At 38.6% G+C, this 16,004-nt stretch overlaps 1 protein-coding gene across 1 annotated transcript; it reads left to right on the forward strand.

Annotated features, from left to right (window-relative positions):
* Nucleotides 1-449: 449 nt before the first annotated feature.
* LOC106098411 (interferon-induced very large GTPase 1-like) lies at nucleotides 450-11,238 on the forward strand. Its single transcript, XM_019356882.2, has 5 exons — nucleotides 450-552; nucleotides 5,109-5,171; nucleotides 5,272-5,383; nucleotides 5,498-5,755; nucleotides 5,849-11,238. Exons 2-5 carry the CDS (start codon nucleotides 5,145-5,147, stop codon nucleotides 10,540-10,542), a joined length of 5,091 nt encoding a protein of 1,696 aa, XP_019212427.1. The 5' UTR covers nucleotides 450-552; nucleotides 5,109-5,144; the 3' UTR covers nucleotides 10,543-11,238.
* Nucleotides 11,239-16,004: the final 4,766 nt, after the last annotated feature.

Below are 16,004 nucleotides of genomic sequence, written 5' to 3' on the forward strand. Positions count from 1 at the left end.
GAGAACTGTGGCTCTTCTCCAACTTTTGACCAATCTCCTTAAATCCTGTTTATCACAGATAATAATTTGCTGCCTGTTGTGATGCTGTTTGTTTGTTTGTGTCTCCTGAGTGAGCAGAGACACGGCAGCCTTTTGTCTCTGAACCAGAGACGAGGTCCATGGTGCCATGTAAAAAAATTAGAAATCCTAACCATTTTGATAATAAATTGTGAAAACCTATAACTGGAGCTATTTGCCTTCTCTCTTACAAAAAACCCTACACACATTTGTGTGGAACATAAAGTTATAGTAGTTCTTTATTGAAGAGGCAGTTAGAATCCCCTCTGCACTACACTGCCTTACTGAATGAAAGTAAGTGAGGCACTAAAGCACTTTACAGGAAGTCGCATGATCCAGGGTAAAATGAAATGTTCATCTAACCATATAAAGGGGGGGGTTCAGAATCCCCTCTGCACTACAGGAAGTGACTTATCTGCAGAAACAGGAAAACAAATCTTACTGCTAGTAGTGCAGAAGCAGAAAAGGTTAAACAGGCAGATCTCTTCTGTAACGGTAGGTTGTTTAATGCTTTTTCTTTCATTCTTTGTGGCCGTAAAGTCTGATTTATGGGTTATGATTACACCTTAATGTTTTCTCAGATAAAAACAATACATAGTTATCTGATGCATCAGCACACAGTCTAACACACTGTGGTGATAAAACTACAATAGGTGCATTTTTGGATTGCTGTAGACTGATAACAGGTCACAAAGTTTGGTATAGTGGGCCAGATATTATAATGTGGTTATCACTGTCTAGATCGGGCGTGCATACATGAACCTTCAACATCAAAAGTGCCATTTCAGACCCTCTGACCGAACACTGGAAGAAAAAGACCTACATGTGCATATGTGTATCTGTGGTTTGTGTGGTGCAGATGGGAGTAAGAAATGATGCAATTCAGAAAGGACAATACATATACTTAATACAAGAATAATAAGAAGTCTTAATAAGGAGAAGAGCTTTTTTACTTTTTAAGAGCTGTTTAACGAACAATTTGAAAAGCAGAGCTGAGATGTCACGTGCTGGCCTACTTTTAAATACAAATTCATACAGTATGATCCACAAGCTTAAACTGAGCTTTTAATGATTTATGTGAAACCGTTGAGGACTCAGACATGCTTCAATATACAAAAAATACCAAGCAATCCGAATGTAATTTAAAAAGTTTAAGCTTCATGAATCTGACCATTTTGACTTTCAATAACCTTTCTGTTTGTACAAATGTCTAAAACTACCTGTAACATTTCTCTCGCACACTCACAAAACCTTAAATACGTATGGACGAATCGCCTGACATGTATAGATCATGTTGCATGTGCCACGTGCAGTTTCGAGGCATATTTAATGCTTCCACCTTCTGCATTCAACTTTCAGTGTGAAACAAATGCATACAAAGCATTGCTTGTGGATCATATCGTAGCCGTATGCGAACCTCATGAGACATATTTCTATATGTTCATATTGAAAGCATAGTTTTTCATTTTCAAGTAAGAGTCGGGCTCGGTAGATTTATCTCCAGATCCACGGCTCCGAACAACAGTTTTAAAAACTAGGTTGTTAAAAAGTATTTTTAATTTTTTTTTCACATCTAGTTTTAGTTTTTAAGTTTAGTTTTAGTTGAATATAATAACCTTTGTATGTGTTTTCATTTTTTGCTGAAACAGTTCTACCCTGTTTCATGGCTTCAGCTTTCACTTTTTGAAAAAATGTCTTTAATCTGCAGAAAACATTAGAGCAGGGCGATATGACCAAAAATATTTATCACAATATACATTTGAAAATTTGGGGTAATGATGTAACTGACGATATAATTGACACTGGACAAAATACTTTACAACTCCACAACTTTATTAGTGCAAATAAAAACCCCATCAATGTATTTTCACTTAAACAAGCAGCTGTTTTTTATGTGCATTAAAGTTATGTAAAAATTTAACAGTGCAAATGCAAATTCCTTGCTGACAGTTTAACCAAAAGGCATTTCCTGTGGAAATTGGCCGACATATCCTCAGCATAACCATGTATAAAATCCACAAAACTTAAAAAGAGGTTATACACACACAATACGGTAATATTATGTTGAAGCACAGTACGTATCACTCCGCGAGGCTCCTGCCTACGATAGCCGTAACGCTCCGACAATCCATCAAGCGGTGCGGCTTCGTACCTTAGCAAAGTCGTACTAAAACATTTGAGAGATTTTCGAGCGCCGTGTACCACATAAAATAGTTTCGAGGTCAGTAAACACAACCAGAATTCATACATAAGGCACATGGGATTATAAGGGGCACTGTCGATTTTCAGAAAAATCAAAGGATTGATTTTAAGTGTGCTGTATTTTCCAAACAACACGGTAATAACGACGGCCCGCTAGCATGTTCTACCAAAAATAGTGCTTTGTTGTGTATCTGACGGATGAAAGCTAAACCAGTTCCACACCACTGAAGTTGCAGCATTTTTACAAACCAATTCTGGTTCATCCGTTTCATTCAACGATCCGCTTTCGCTCTTCTCGTTCTCCGTCGACGCCATGTGCGTATGAAAACAAAGGCACTGCGCATGCGCGTTTTAACCATATTCTATTGCGGCATTTCATTTTCTTATCGTTGCCCGACATTATACCGGTATTACCATGAACGGTATGATATGGCCCAGCCCTAATTCAAAGTATTCATCTAACAGTTTGTACAGTACCTAAGGTCCACTAGGATGCCTCACAGAATGAAAGGAAATGAGGCACTAAACACCTTTACAAAAGGTCACATGATTTTGAGCGAACATGAAAGTGTTCATCTAATATTATAAGAGGAGGTGGGTCGAGTATCCAAAAATTGTACTCAAGTAAGAGTAGCATTACTTACTTTTACTTACTCAAGTAAAAGTGAAAAGTAGTCATCCAAAGAATTACTGAAGTAAGAGTAAAAATATAGTTGGTGAAAAGACTACTCAGGTACTGAGTAACTGGTTGTAATGTCTGATTTTTTTTTTTACTTTAAAAAAATGCTTATCAGACAGCTCTACTCCAAATGGCACAGCATCCTCAGAGAAAACATTAGAGCAAGGCAACGTCAACATATGTACATACAAGGCTGTAAATGTTTAGCAGTGAACAGGAGTCCTGCCTGACTAAAAAGTCCTTCACAAGCTCCAGATGCAGGAAGAGCTGTACTGATTATGCAATACATCCACACCTCCAGTGAACAGACATGAAAGATACCTCTCCAGCTCCCCTGCTTCTGGTTTTCCTAACTCCATGGATCCAAAGCAATCATCTTCGTCGGTTAGGCCGCTGTTTGTGCTGGCCTCATCAAGCTCTGTGTCTAGGTGATGTCTGATGAAGTTCAGACCTGTGGAAACATATACGGTTTTCAAAAGAATTAGGTTTGGGCATTATAGTGCTGTATAGACTGCCAAGCTGCGGATGTGTGGCATGAATATTTTATCACGCTGGAGATATTTTTTAGTAACTCTTGTTGAAAAACGAAATCATACATATCCCGCACAAACAGTTTGCGATGAATTCCAGATTAAGTTCAAAATAAGAATGTATGCATGGCTAAGCAGTGCTAGCCAACATATTCTCATTCAAAAACATTTTTTTAGCCTTTCTTCTTAGTTATAAACTTCTACACCTCATAACTGTAGATCACTGAAGGAGGAGTCAGGACCAAAAGTCACGTTGAGAAAAAAATATATAAAAATGGCTTAATTACTAATGAAAATGGCCTTTATTTGTATAGAGTTTTACTAGTCCCCAAGGACCCAAAAGCGCTCACCTCATTCAGTCATCCACACATTCACACACTGGTGATAGCAAGCTACATTGTAGCCACAGCCGCCCTCGGGAGCACTGACAGAGGTGAGGCTGCCGGACACTGGTGCCACCGGGCCCTCTGACCAACACCAGTAGGCAATGGGTTAAGTGTCTTGCCCAAGGACACAATGACCGAGACTGTCGGAGCCGGGGGCTCGAACTAGACAGTTGCCTCTCATGTTATCATGTTTCTGCTTTCTGTGTCTGCTAGTTTGAAAGGCTCTGCCCGCCACAGTTTATAAACTGGTCATGTGACTGCATGGCTACATCTTATTGGTGAAAGAGTTAAGGGTAATTCCACTGGCGGCATGATCCATTGTTATCTAATGTGTGAAATTAATTATGTAAAAAAAGTAACAAGTCAAATTTAGCGGAGTAAAAGTAGCATTTCTTCTTCAAAAATGTACTCAAGTAAAAGTTTTAGAAGTACATTTTTTTCAAAAACGTACAGTGTTAATGTAACTTGTTACTACCGACCTCTGAAGAGGAGTGGTCAGAATCCCTGCTGCACTACACTGCCTAAAGAATCGAAAGGAAGTGATTTACAGCAATAGTACAACAATTTCACTGCCAGTAGTGCAGGAGCAGAAAATAGATGAGTTTTTGTGTCAGCTACTAGCCGAACCACATTCTGCTTGTCCCCAGCCTCCATCAATAGTTCTGCTGGAAGTGGGAGTTGAAGATCTTAAAGAGTGGGGCCTCTGTCAGGCATTCCCATTACACCATCCTAATATGTTTAGGATTGCCAGGTCTGTCAGGTGTCGTCCCCACCGCCTGATCCAACTCACCATCAAGTGGTGATCAGCTGACAGCTCACCTCAGCTCTTCAACTAAGCGTGCAGAAGATATGGCCACAGATCGGATGACAAGATTACAAAATTGAGTGGGTGCGTGGGTTCTCTCCGGGTACTCTGGCTTCCTCCCACATGGACATGAAGTTAATGGGATTAGGTTAATTGGTAACTCTAAATTGCCTATGGGTAGGAATGTGATTGTTAGCCCTGCAACAGACTGGCAACCTATCCAGGGTGTACACTGCCTCTTGCCCTAAGACAGCTGGAATAGGCTCCAGCCCCCCTGTGACACTGAAAAGGATAAGCAGAAGAGAATGTATGAATGTTTTTTTTTAAGTGCTCAAATTGTTTGTGTGATTAAGGCGAGAGGTAGGGAGTTTGCATTTTTTTCAAAATGCCAACCATAAAATAGTCTTTGGAGCATAAATAGTTAAATATTTTCCTCTCATTACTTTCAGGGAGAAACTGGCTGAATAACCTGGAGCAAATGTTGGATGACAGATTCTGTATCAACAATGGAGGTAAAATATATGAAACTGAAATATTGTTCTTTGGAGATGTTGTGTTTGCAATAATATATTTTCATTTTTTTTTCTCTTTTTATCATCATTTGTAAAAAAGGAAAACAATGATGAAGATTTAGTTGTTGAGTTATACTGTGAGGAAGTACATGAGCCTCCATCAGCACCATGTTCTACCTGCTGGGATGACTGTCAGCAGATTATTACAGGAGGTAAAAGTCAGCTTTATACTTTTTACTGCTACAGCAGAAGGACACGATATGATGTGAAGTCTGTACGTAAGCACATTATTAATATTATCAATATTACTGTCATTATCCCCACAGTTACTTGTCGTCATGTAAAGACAACAGTGTTTAATATCAGCAGTGAGTCAGTGTCTCAGCATTTGGACCCTCCTGCTGGTGACAGCGAGAACTACACAGTGATTACATGCAGACAGGAGGAAACACAGCAAGAGTTTACAGACATGGACAGCTCGGAGCCCGACTACCTGAAACCAGAGGAAGAAAAGTCCAGCCAGACTCCTGAAGACATGAAGGATGAAATTAAAAGTCAGTCCTTAGTTACCTTAACGCACACAGGTAAACGTTAACACCAATTACAAAAACGATGGCATACTGGTTAAGTTGTAAATAAAAACAGAATGTAATAACTTTTAAATCTCACATCCACAGTGAAACACCTGCAAAGCTTTTTAAAAAAACTGGGCTTGAAGAAGAGCTACACAAAGAAGCTATCACTCAGGAGAATACTTGGGATTAATAAGGAGACCATCACTCATGAATCTGCTAAGTGTAAATCTGACCTACCATGGTATTTTCTGAAGAAAGTAATGATGTTTAATGTCACTGCTAGGAATGTGAAATGTACATCAGAGTGCGATTCAACCAGTGATGATACATCAGGAACTAAAAAGTTAAATCTTAAAAATTTGGTCAGCAGTCCAAACACAGAGGACACGGTGAACCCGCTCGACATAATCACTGCTCTCTTTCTGTGTTCTGATGGTTTTCTACAGCAGGAAATGGCACTAAAAATGTCCATGTGTCAGTTCTCTGTCCCTCTGCTGCTTCCTAATTGTGACACAGGACAGTGCACACTCATGCTGTGGGCCATGAGAGACATTGTTAAAAAGTACAGACCTCAGTCTCTTTCACAGTCAAAGGGCTTCATTGAAGAAAGAATCGTTCTCTCTGAACTTCCAATGGTCTCTTTTGTCAGACTGGGTGAGTGCTCCTTGTCCAAATCAGAGATTCTCAATAAGCTTCTGAGCAATTCTCAGCAGTACCACGACACCTTTGTTCACCACAACATGGAGTGTGGTGACAGTCCAAGAAGAATTTCTAATGGACTGACTGAAATTACCTGGTATCTTCCTGGTGGAAACACAAACATTGATATCTTCAGTCAGCCAGTGGCTGTAGCTAACCTTCGTGGGGACATTGCTTCATTTGAAACACAATACTCCTTTTTGTGTCAGACATCTGCAGCAGTTTTTGTCTTCTTTGACTATTTGGATTCTGATTATGAGTCTGTGATCAATCTGCTTAAAAGCCAGAACAAAAAAGCACAGATCTTCTTGGTGGGTAACTATGAAAGCAAGCGCTTCAATTTAGATGCTTTGGAAAAAGTAGCAACTGAGTTGGATCTAACTGAAAATAACATCATTTTAAAGAGAAAGCAGAAAAATGATGCAAACTTTGTAAAAGATTTGAGGAAAACTGTCAGAAATGTGGTTGAGAAATCAGAGCTGAAGATGAAAATAGAGGAGATGGTGGATATTGCCCATGAACTGGGAATCCTGGTTGATGAAGACGCTCCAGAGTGCCAGACTGCAAAGAAAAATGCAAAAACCATCACTGAAGAAATTCAAGACATCCATAAATACAAAGAAGATCAGCTTCCCAGACAAGGCCAAATTTGGGAAACATTGACATGCTTAGAGAAGGAAGAGTTTCGACTTCGACATGTTGAGTCTAAAAATGTAGAAGATTACAAAAGTGATCTTCAGAAACAGAAAGAAGAACTGCGGAAAAAGCAGAACTCTTATGAGATGTCAACAGCTATGACAAACTTCATCACTGGGATATCAAACCGAGGAACAGAGAGGTTTTATTTTCTGAAATGGATGCGAATGAACCTCGATAATGTGTCTCGTATAAAACTGTCTGAACTCAGGGAGAAATACAAAGAAAAATGCAAGAAATCCGAGAACAAAGAGGAGATCAAAGAAATTGACAAACAAATTTCCAGCAGCTCACTGGGGACTGAACACTTCTTCCGTGAAATGGGTCAGATCTATGAATCTTCACTGTCTCTTCCAGAAACGCACAGATCACGTCAACAATTGCAGCAACTGCCCAAACTGTGTGCAGAGTTGTTGCTTGATGGATTTCCTCTTGAGCTGGTAGATGGAGATGCATCCAACATCCCTCTCAGATGGGTGAGTGATGTTCTCTCTCAGCTCAGTGACCTGGTGTCTCCAAAGAAAAAAGGAACGAAGAGAAAGATACGAGTAGTCACAGTTCTTGGAGTTCAGAGCACAGGAAAGTCCACTCTCCTTAACACCATGTTTGGAGTGCAGTTTGCAGTCAGCAGTGGTCGATGTACTCGAGGTGCCTTTATGTTGCTCATCAAAATCAATGAAGACATGAAAAACGTCCTAAACTGTGACTTCTTGGTGATCATTGACACTGAGGGCTTAAAGTCACCAGAACTTGCACAACTGGACAACAGCTATGAGCACGACAATGAGCTTGCAACACTTGTTGTGGGGCTGAGTGATGTCACCATAGTCAACATTGCAATGGAGAATTTAATTGAAATGAAGGACATCCTACAAATAGTTGTGCATGCTTTTCTGAGGATGAAGGAGGTGGGCAAAAAGCCTAAATGTCAGTTTGTTCACCAGAATGTGTCGGATGTTTCAGCCCATGAGAAGAACTTACGAGACAGGAAACTGCTCCTGGATCAGTTGAATGAAATGACTCAGGCAGCAGCCAAAATGGAAAAGAAAGAGGGGAACAAGAGCTTCACTGATGTGATGGAGTACAGTCCAGACACTGGAAACTGGTACATTCCTGGACTGTGGAATGGAAACCCACCAATGGCACCAGTTAATGCAGGATACAGCGAGGCTGTATATGAGCTCAAGAAAAACATCATCCAGCTTCTGGAAAACTGTGAGTCATCTGCTAATGATGTCATGGAGTTTAAAGAGTGGGTGAGAAGTCTGTGGAATGCAGTAAAGCATGAAAACTTCATCTTCAGCTTCAGAAACAGCCTCGTAGCTGATGCATACATGAAGCTCTGCACACAATTTAACAAATGGGAGTGGGAACTCAGAAAAGAAATGTACACCTGGGTAAGAAACGCAGAGACTAAAATTCACAATTTTGGAACCATTGCAGCAAAATCTGAAACATCTGACATGAGAGAATTTCTCGGATCTTTGAAAAGTGAAGCCTCCACAGTGCTGTCTACATGGGAGACAAAGATTCTGGACAATTTGACACAATATTTCAAGCAAACAGAGGGTCATGTGTATCTGGTTGAAGGATACAAAGAGGAATTCTCAAACAGTGCAAAGCTCCTTCGTCTTGAAATAGAAAGTGGTGTAAAGTATCAGCTTGAAGCAGCAGCAGAAATCAGACAGGGAATGACAGAAATTGATAAAATCAGACACAATCATATAAAAGAGATTGAAAAAGCTGTGCGTGCATTAATTGATAAATGTCGAAAGAAAAAAGTCAAAATGACAAACAGAGAGTTGGACAAAGAGTTTGAGAAAATGTGGAGTGAAACTTTAGAAAAACTGTCTTTCTCTCAACAAAAAACCTCAAATGTCACAGACAGAGTGTCCTACTGCCTGAGAGAAAATCTGAAACATAAGGGGAGCCGTGCAAATGAGTTATTAAGTCAACAGAATCTGCAAGATTGTGGAAACGAGTCATTCAAATATACAGCTGAAGGATTTTTCGGCAAAGTTAAACATAAAACAAAAAAGTGGTTTACTGGTCAGGATCACATAAAAGATCTGGCTGACAGAATCATAGCTGCTTGCACTGACCTTGTGAATGAACAAGTAAAAAGAAGAAACGATTACCATGACACTTACATCCAGGAGATCCTCCGCATGACTGATGAGAAGCTGAAAAACCATCAAGATGTTAAGATAAACATCGAGTTTGAAGTTTCTCTAAAACAGCACATCTGTGGATTTGCAGCCAGAAAGTTTCAGAAAATGCACGAAGATTTCATAGAAGAAAATGATCCGTACAGATGTCTGCTTAAAAACAAGGAAAAGTTTCATGAGGATTTCAAAGATGTGTTTCGTGAACGAGACCAGTGTCAGAAGAAGGCAGAAGAATTCACAAATCGATGTTTGAAGCCTGCTGTTGAAGACTTTGTTAATCGCTCGCTGGGTCCTGATATCATTGATGAAATGAGAAAACTCGAGCAGTTCAGCACAAGAATGTCCTTCCAGTATTCAATTTTACTGGATTTGCTCTCCAAGGAGGATTTTCAAAATTATGTGAGCTACATTCGCTCATATGAGAAGTATGTAAAGTCATGGATACTCGAACAAATAAAGGAGCACTTCTCAAATAAGTCGACAGTTTTTGAGTTTGAGAACCGACATCTGCAGTCATGTATTGGCAGCATACATTCTGCCATCATCAAGGCAAAAACCAGAAAGAGTGATGGCTTCAAGGCTTTTGTTAAAGAAATTTGCAAAGAAGTTGGTGATAAACTGGTCATTACCCAGGATGCTCTTGGTGCTTTCATGATACTGAACAACGCTGACAAGGAACAGTTTGCTGACTGTCTCAAAACATCTGTGAGTTACATGACTGAAACTCTTAGAAAGAAGTTCAAAAAATCTACCTTTGAAATAAAACTACAACATCTTCATGTGAATCCACAGAATGAACTTTTCAACAAATTGATTGGTTGTGGCAAACAGTGTCCATTCTGCAAAGCTCCCTGTGATGCAGGAGGAAAAGCCCACACTGAGCACTTTGCTTCACTGCATAGACCAGAAGGTCTGGGTAGATACAGGTGGGAGTGGACAGAGCGACTTGTCACTGACATATGCTCATCCTCAGTGATCAGTGACAACAGATTTCGTTGCAGTCATACAAACAATGAATGGCACCCTTATAAGAAATACAAGAAAATTTATAAGAACTGGGATATTCAGCCAGATAAGAGTCTCGAAGCATCAGACTACTGGAAATATGTAATGAAGGAATACAACAGGGACTTTGCTGAAGAATATAAAGCACATTGTGCTACCATCCCATTATCTTGGTATCTAATCAATAAAGATCAGGCAGAAAAAAGTCTTGATGAGGCATACAAGTAACTACTCGTATTGCTCCTCATTTCCTTCTGCTGTACAGAAGATATCGCAGATGTGGTTTTTGTAATATTAAAGAAAATGTCTCAATATTTTCTGAGACAAGGGTTAGGGTTAGTACACAGAAAATGTACCAGTGTGGAACTCTTCCCCTGAGTTCAATTTAACTGAATTAATGAAAAATAATCTGATATCAAATATAATATGTGTTTTGTGTGTGCTGTTTTTCTTCTCTTTTTTGGGGGGTAATTGATATATTCACATTTCTATTATGGATAAGTCAGTTTTCTTCTCTTTTTCAATAACAAAGTAAAAAAAAAAAAGAAGAGAGACTCAGACTTTATAAATAATTTGTGTTTCTTTGAGGAGTCTTATGTTGAATCTTTACACTTACACAAATAGCAAACTTTAGATCAAACTGTGTGTTATCTACAAAAAATAAATTGTAGTCTGTAATTCAATCCACCATCCCTCAGAGCCCACTTCAGTCTCGCCATCTTTTCACAGCATGGTTCCCTGTGTACGATAGGTTTATACACAGGGAGAAGGTAGACCAGGTTGTGAATTGATCCTGATGAGCTATCCACCTTTTTTCTGTAAGCACACAGTATATTCAGTGTTTTAATGTCTCTGGTTGGGTGTGTTATCAAAATGAGACTTTCTATTGTGTTTTATAAATTGCAGTGACAACAGATCAATAAATCTGGGGGAAAAAAATAACATGTATTTTTCTTGACATCTCGTATGTTTCATCATCTGTTTTATAAATTAGTTTCTTATTAAATAAGGAAAATTATGTGAAAATTCATCCTCCCTGTTCTCTAACAAAGGAAGTGGGGTAAACGGTGTCTTTCATGGGTTTGAGCTTTTCACAAAATTTTGGATATAGTCCATGTGACTGTCTCTAGAACCAGCTTACATATTTTTAGTCTTAAAAAAAGAGAGTTTTTATGTTATATTTTTATCTATTATTATGTAGTGTTTTTACGAGTCTGAATAATGCAACTTTTTAAAATAATCATATTTCATTATGTAACACCTGCTAAGTATAGTTAGGCTGGGCTTATAGACTAGATTCGAGAGGAGTAAAATAAATTTGAGAGAATTGAATGTTGAACAGCTGGCAGGTTTATTACAGTGTTTACATTGGTTTATTGCACCATTGTAAACAACAAAGAAAATTAACAGAGAAGATTAACAGAGAAAAGCGCTTTTTTGAAAATAAAAGCAAAAATAAAATAAAATGAGTAGTCTCTTCAGACCTGACTCCTGATGAAGAGGATATTGCGAGTTTGAGTTCCTCCAAAGAACAATCCGTATGGAGTAATGGGTTTTGTTCTTTCTTATCTGAAATCCTGTGGTTTAAAGTAATTCAGTATGTAGATCTACTCCTGCATCCAGAACAGCTGGCCACACTGCTTTTGGATTCGCCAAGAGTTTTCACAGGGTCTAGCTCACCATCCATATCCAGAACCAACTTCAGGATCCAGGATCACAAAAAAATAGTCTGCATATACAGAAAAGAGCAGTGGCGGAGCGGGGGGCTGGCTTACTGGGCTTAAGCCCGGGTTGTTTTTTCAGAAGCCCGGGGTCTTTTGGAGTGTAATTTTTTCATAGTTAGATGCCTGGCTGACAACTGTATAAAACAAAAACTACACACAATATTCGAAGCACATAGTGCACACTGTGGGAATTTACGACTGTGCGTAAATCCCCCCTAATATTGGTATGATCCGAGCTCAGGCACTAAGCGACTGAGCGAGGGGGTGGGGGGAGCTGCTGCCTGCGAGTGCGCTGTTGGAGAAACGGAGCCAGGCAGACAGAGGAGAACTGAAGTTAGAGGAAACTTGTTTTGTTTTGGATAAATAAATATTGAAATATCTTTTGAATTAGTTAAATGTCAGAATAAAGAGAGACAGAGCTGTCTATTTTTTATCACTTTCATCAAATTTAGGAGTACATATACACTAAGTTTATTGTTAATTAATAATAAAACTCCAGACGATTCCATTCTGAGCTTAAGAAGCTTCTGATAGGTTAGTAGAGTCCATGTGAGTAAATTGGTGGCACACCTGTGGATGCATATAAGGCAAAACACAGAGCCTGTTTCTTTGAAATGGGAAAATCAAGAGATGTCAACCAAAACACCAGGAAAAGAATCGTGGAGCTCCATAAGTGTGGCTCAATTTTGAATACAATTTGGTGCCATTTACAATTAAGAAATACATATAGTTTCTCTCTTTACTCTTAAAGTTAACAAATATGTTTTTTATATTTATCAATCTAAAAAAAAGAAACATTTAGTCTGATTTGATGTTACAATTAAAAAAGTGTTTGTGTTTTTATCTGAAGAGTATGTAAATATCTGGTTTCAACTGTATATTTGATGATTGTCAGCACAAAGATGGAGAGAGAGGAACAGAACAGAGATGGAACAAGAGCAGGTGAGACACATGTTAGTCAAATGGTTGTTTAACAAAAGTATCACCGTATCATAGGTACTCATGTATCTCGTACCTAGTGTTTCTTTTTAGGTTTGTTATTTTTCAAATTCTATATTTATTAAGTTATGCAGGCTTGTTTGCACAACAAGGCTAAATAATTATATAAACTTTTCTGAATCTAAATAGTGTACTTTGGTAGAATTAAAAAATAAGTGTAGTGCAGGTCTATGATGATTTTCAGTGTTTTCATTCTGTTTCTGTCTTGGTTAAGTCCTAAAGTAGTCCTGATTTTGAACTGTTGTAGTCCTGTTTTAATTCCGGATCAGTTCTGGGTCTGGTTGAATTGGGGTTTAGTCCCTGTGTCTTGATACAGCCCCGACTTTGCTCTGCCTTGCTGCTTAATTAAAAAACTAGTTTAAGGTGTCCTGCAGATGTGATATTTATTTTCCGATATGAAGTCATTCTTTTTTGAACAAAACTCAAAACAGAGCCTATTAATCTTTCAGTCATTTCAACCCCCCCCCCCCAAATCCCACATGCATACTATCAAATGTCTGCCTCCGCCTCTGGTACAGAGCAATGAACAAAATAGTTCTTAACAGTTGTTTCTAAATAAAATGAGATCTCATAAAGTTTTCAAAATCAAGTACACTGTTGTTCTAACATTGTTTCTGTTTCTATGAATTCAATTTGTATTTCTTTAGAGCATTCAAATATATTTATACACCCCTTTTTAAGGCATGTGTAATCAAATCATGAAATGTTTTAACTTAATTATATAATTATATAAATTATTATTATATAAACAACTCATTTATATAAAATAACTCATAACTGAAATGACAAAGTGCAGAAAAGGCACTGAATAACATGTACAACTAAAATAAAAGTGCATCTTGTATTAATTTGGTGCATTTGTGAAAGTGCCTAATCAAATAGACAATGAAATAAAAATATAACACTCCATTTCACACACAGTTCAAGTACTCCAACTGGTTTTAGCTTTTTTAGACAATACAGAGTAGTTACCACGTTTAAAATTAGCATAGGTTTTCCTGCTAACTTGTCATTTATAGTAATTCACCGGAGTTTCCAAGAAACAAACACACGCTCCACCTGGTTTGGTCGAGAGCAAAACACATAAAAGGCTCCGAAAAGTACATAACTTCAAGTTAGAGATTGTTAAAGGTACATTCTAACACTTATTTTATATCGAATGTCTTCCTCTGCCTTGTCTAGCTTAATGCAGTAGCGTGCTTATGTTGCATTCACTGGACTACAGAAAATCACAGTGTTTTCAAGAGGTGTTGGAAATAATAGTATAAGGCGAAAAACAAACAAAAAAAAAACAGGTCTATATATAGGGGTTACAATTAGAATACCTTTAATGTCTTTAGCAGTTTTTATAATAAGTCTTGAGTTTAAGTTGAACAAAGATTGTATAAACATCACAACAAGTGCACATCTGGTGGAGTAGCTGCAGGACTAGTTGCTACGGCAGACCAGAAGTGCCACTACTAGCTGCTGCTGCCATGAATTGAGCCAGTCCTTTCTCCCACTTACAAATGAAGTCCATGCGACGATCCTTTTGGACTAAAATGTTTGTTGCTTTTTTGTACTTGACTCGCACCTAACCATCGACTGATGGGCTGTTTCTCAATTCTCAAGTCTGCAAGTCCGATACGCAAGGTGTAGGCCAATTATGTCACAGCGAGGCAACAAAGGGTGCCCATTTGTGGCCCACAAATGCGTCCTTCTTTTTCCCAGATTTGAAGGACCGGTCAAGTGTATCATTGTTGCCCACCCTATCCCAGGATTCAATGCGAATCTAACATTTGAAAAAATATTTGGGAAAAAAATAGCAGCCGGTCAAAACGAAGCAGTCCGGAAAGAAACTTTCAAACGTACTGGGGTTTTAATCACTTCAAATATCCTGCGAAACAAATGTTAGCATAACGAAAAAATGTAAATGTTAAATTTAGCTAACCTTCGTCTATGTTACATGACATCAGTTTTCTATCAAAGCAGTGTGAAGCCAAATGCACCTAAACATTTTAGGAAAAACCGAATAGACAGCGCTCAAAATATTTGGCCTGTAAAATGTGGCAAGGAAACAGACCTTAAACATGCTGTGCTGAGGTTTAGAGTTAAAAGAGCTGCCATCCTATGTAGAGACACTTATAATAAAATGGACAGTAAATGGAGAAGTCCTCCTGTTTCTGTGTGAATTAGCCAACCTTCAAAGAAAGGTGGCTTAATGATTAACACTTTTGACTTGAACCCTTTCTGTGTCCCGTTCAAGGAGTTTTAAGGTTTGCTTGTCCTGCTTTGATCTGTTAAGTTTTCACAGGTAAAGTTTCAAGTTACCATAGTTTTTCAACATGATAGCACAGTTCATCTGCAGGAAAACTAAAAGGAGTGAACAAAGATTGGATATGCACTGAACAGTTCTGAGGTTGGACTTCTGTGATAGAACCATGGAGTGTCTGTCCTAAGCGGGTTTTGACTGCTGCAGGATCCCATAAGCGCCATGTCTGACGACAGGAGGAGCAATAGGAGTAATAAGGTGGGTATGATCAGAGCCTACAAGCAGAAATGGAGATGCTTGTATTTCCTTTGAAGAGACAATACGAGGTACGTATGGTCTGAAAGTGCTAGGTGGCTTGCTGGAAAATTTGGAAACTTGCAAAGAATCTTGAATGGTTTCAACTTCTTAGCAGACAGTTCTAAGTGATAAGTTTTCAACTTTCCACTTTAGGTGGAGATGCTGAGCAGATCATGTCAGAAGAATGGTGAGTTGTGAACGACTGTCAAGAGCAGCATGCGTTTCAAGCATTCACAGGGACAATCACTGAGTCTATCAAAATACAATGTCCTTACTACAGACTAGCTCTAGTTGTTCAGTTCTTCAAACAAAAATTAAAGTTTTTGTGCTTTAAGCCTTCTGTTAAAAACATCTCTAAAAAGCACCTTTTTCTCCCAGCAGCATTATTGTAGTGACACTTTAACATACTGCTGATACTT

This window comes from Oreochromis niloticus, linkage group LG3 (assembly GCF_001858045.2).
Source record: "Oreochromis niloticus isolate F11D_XX linkage group LG3, O_niloticus_UMD_NMBU, whole genome shotgun sequence".
Lineage (NCBI taxonomy): Eukaryota > Metazoa > Chordata > Actinopteri > Cichliformes > Cichlidae > Oreochromis > Oreochromis niloticus.

Excerpts from the sequence above, each read along its gene's own strand:
- LOC106098411 (XM_019356882.2), top strand. The coding sequence starts at position 5,145 with ATGACAGATTCTGTATCAACAATGGAG. Across the intron at positions 5,172-5,271 it reads ATTCTGTATCAACAATGGAG|GAAAACAATGATGAAGATTT; the intron begins GTAAAATATATG and ends TTTGTAAAAAAG. Across the intron at positions 5,756-5,848 it reads AGTTACCTTAACGCACACAG|TGAAACACCTGCAAAGCTTT; the intron begins GTAAACGTTAAC and ends TCACATCCACAG.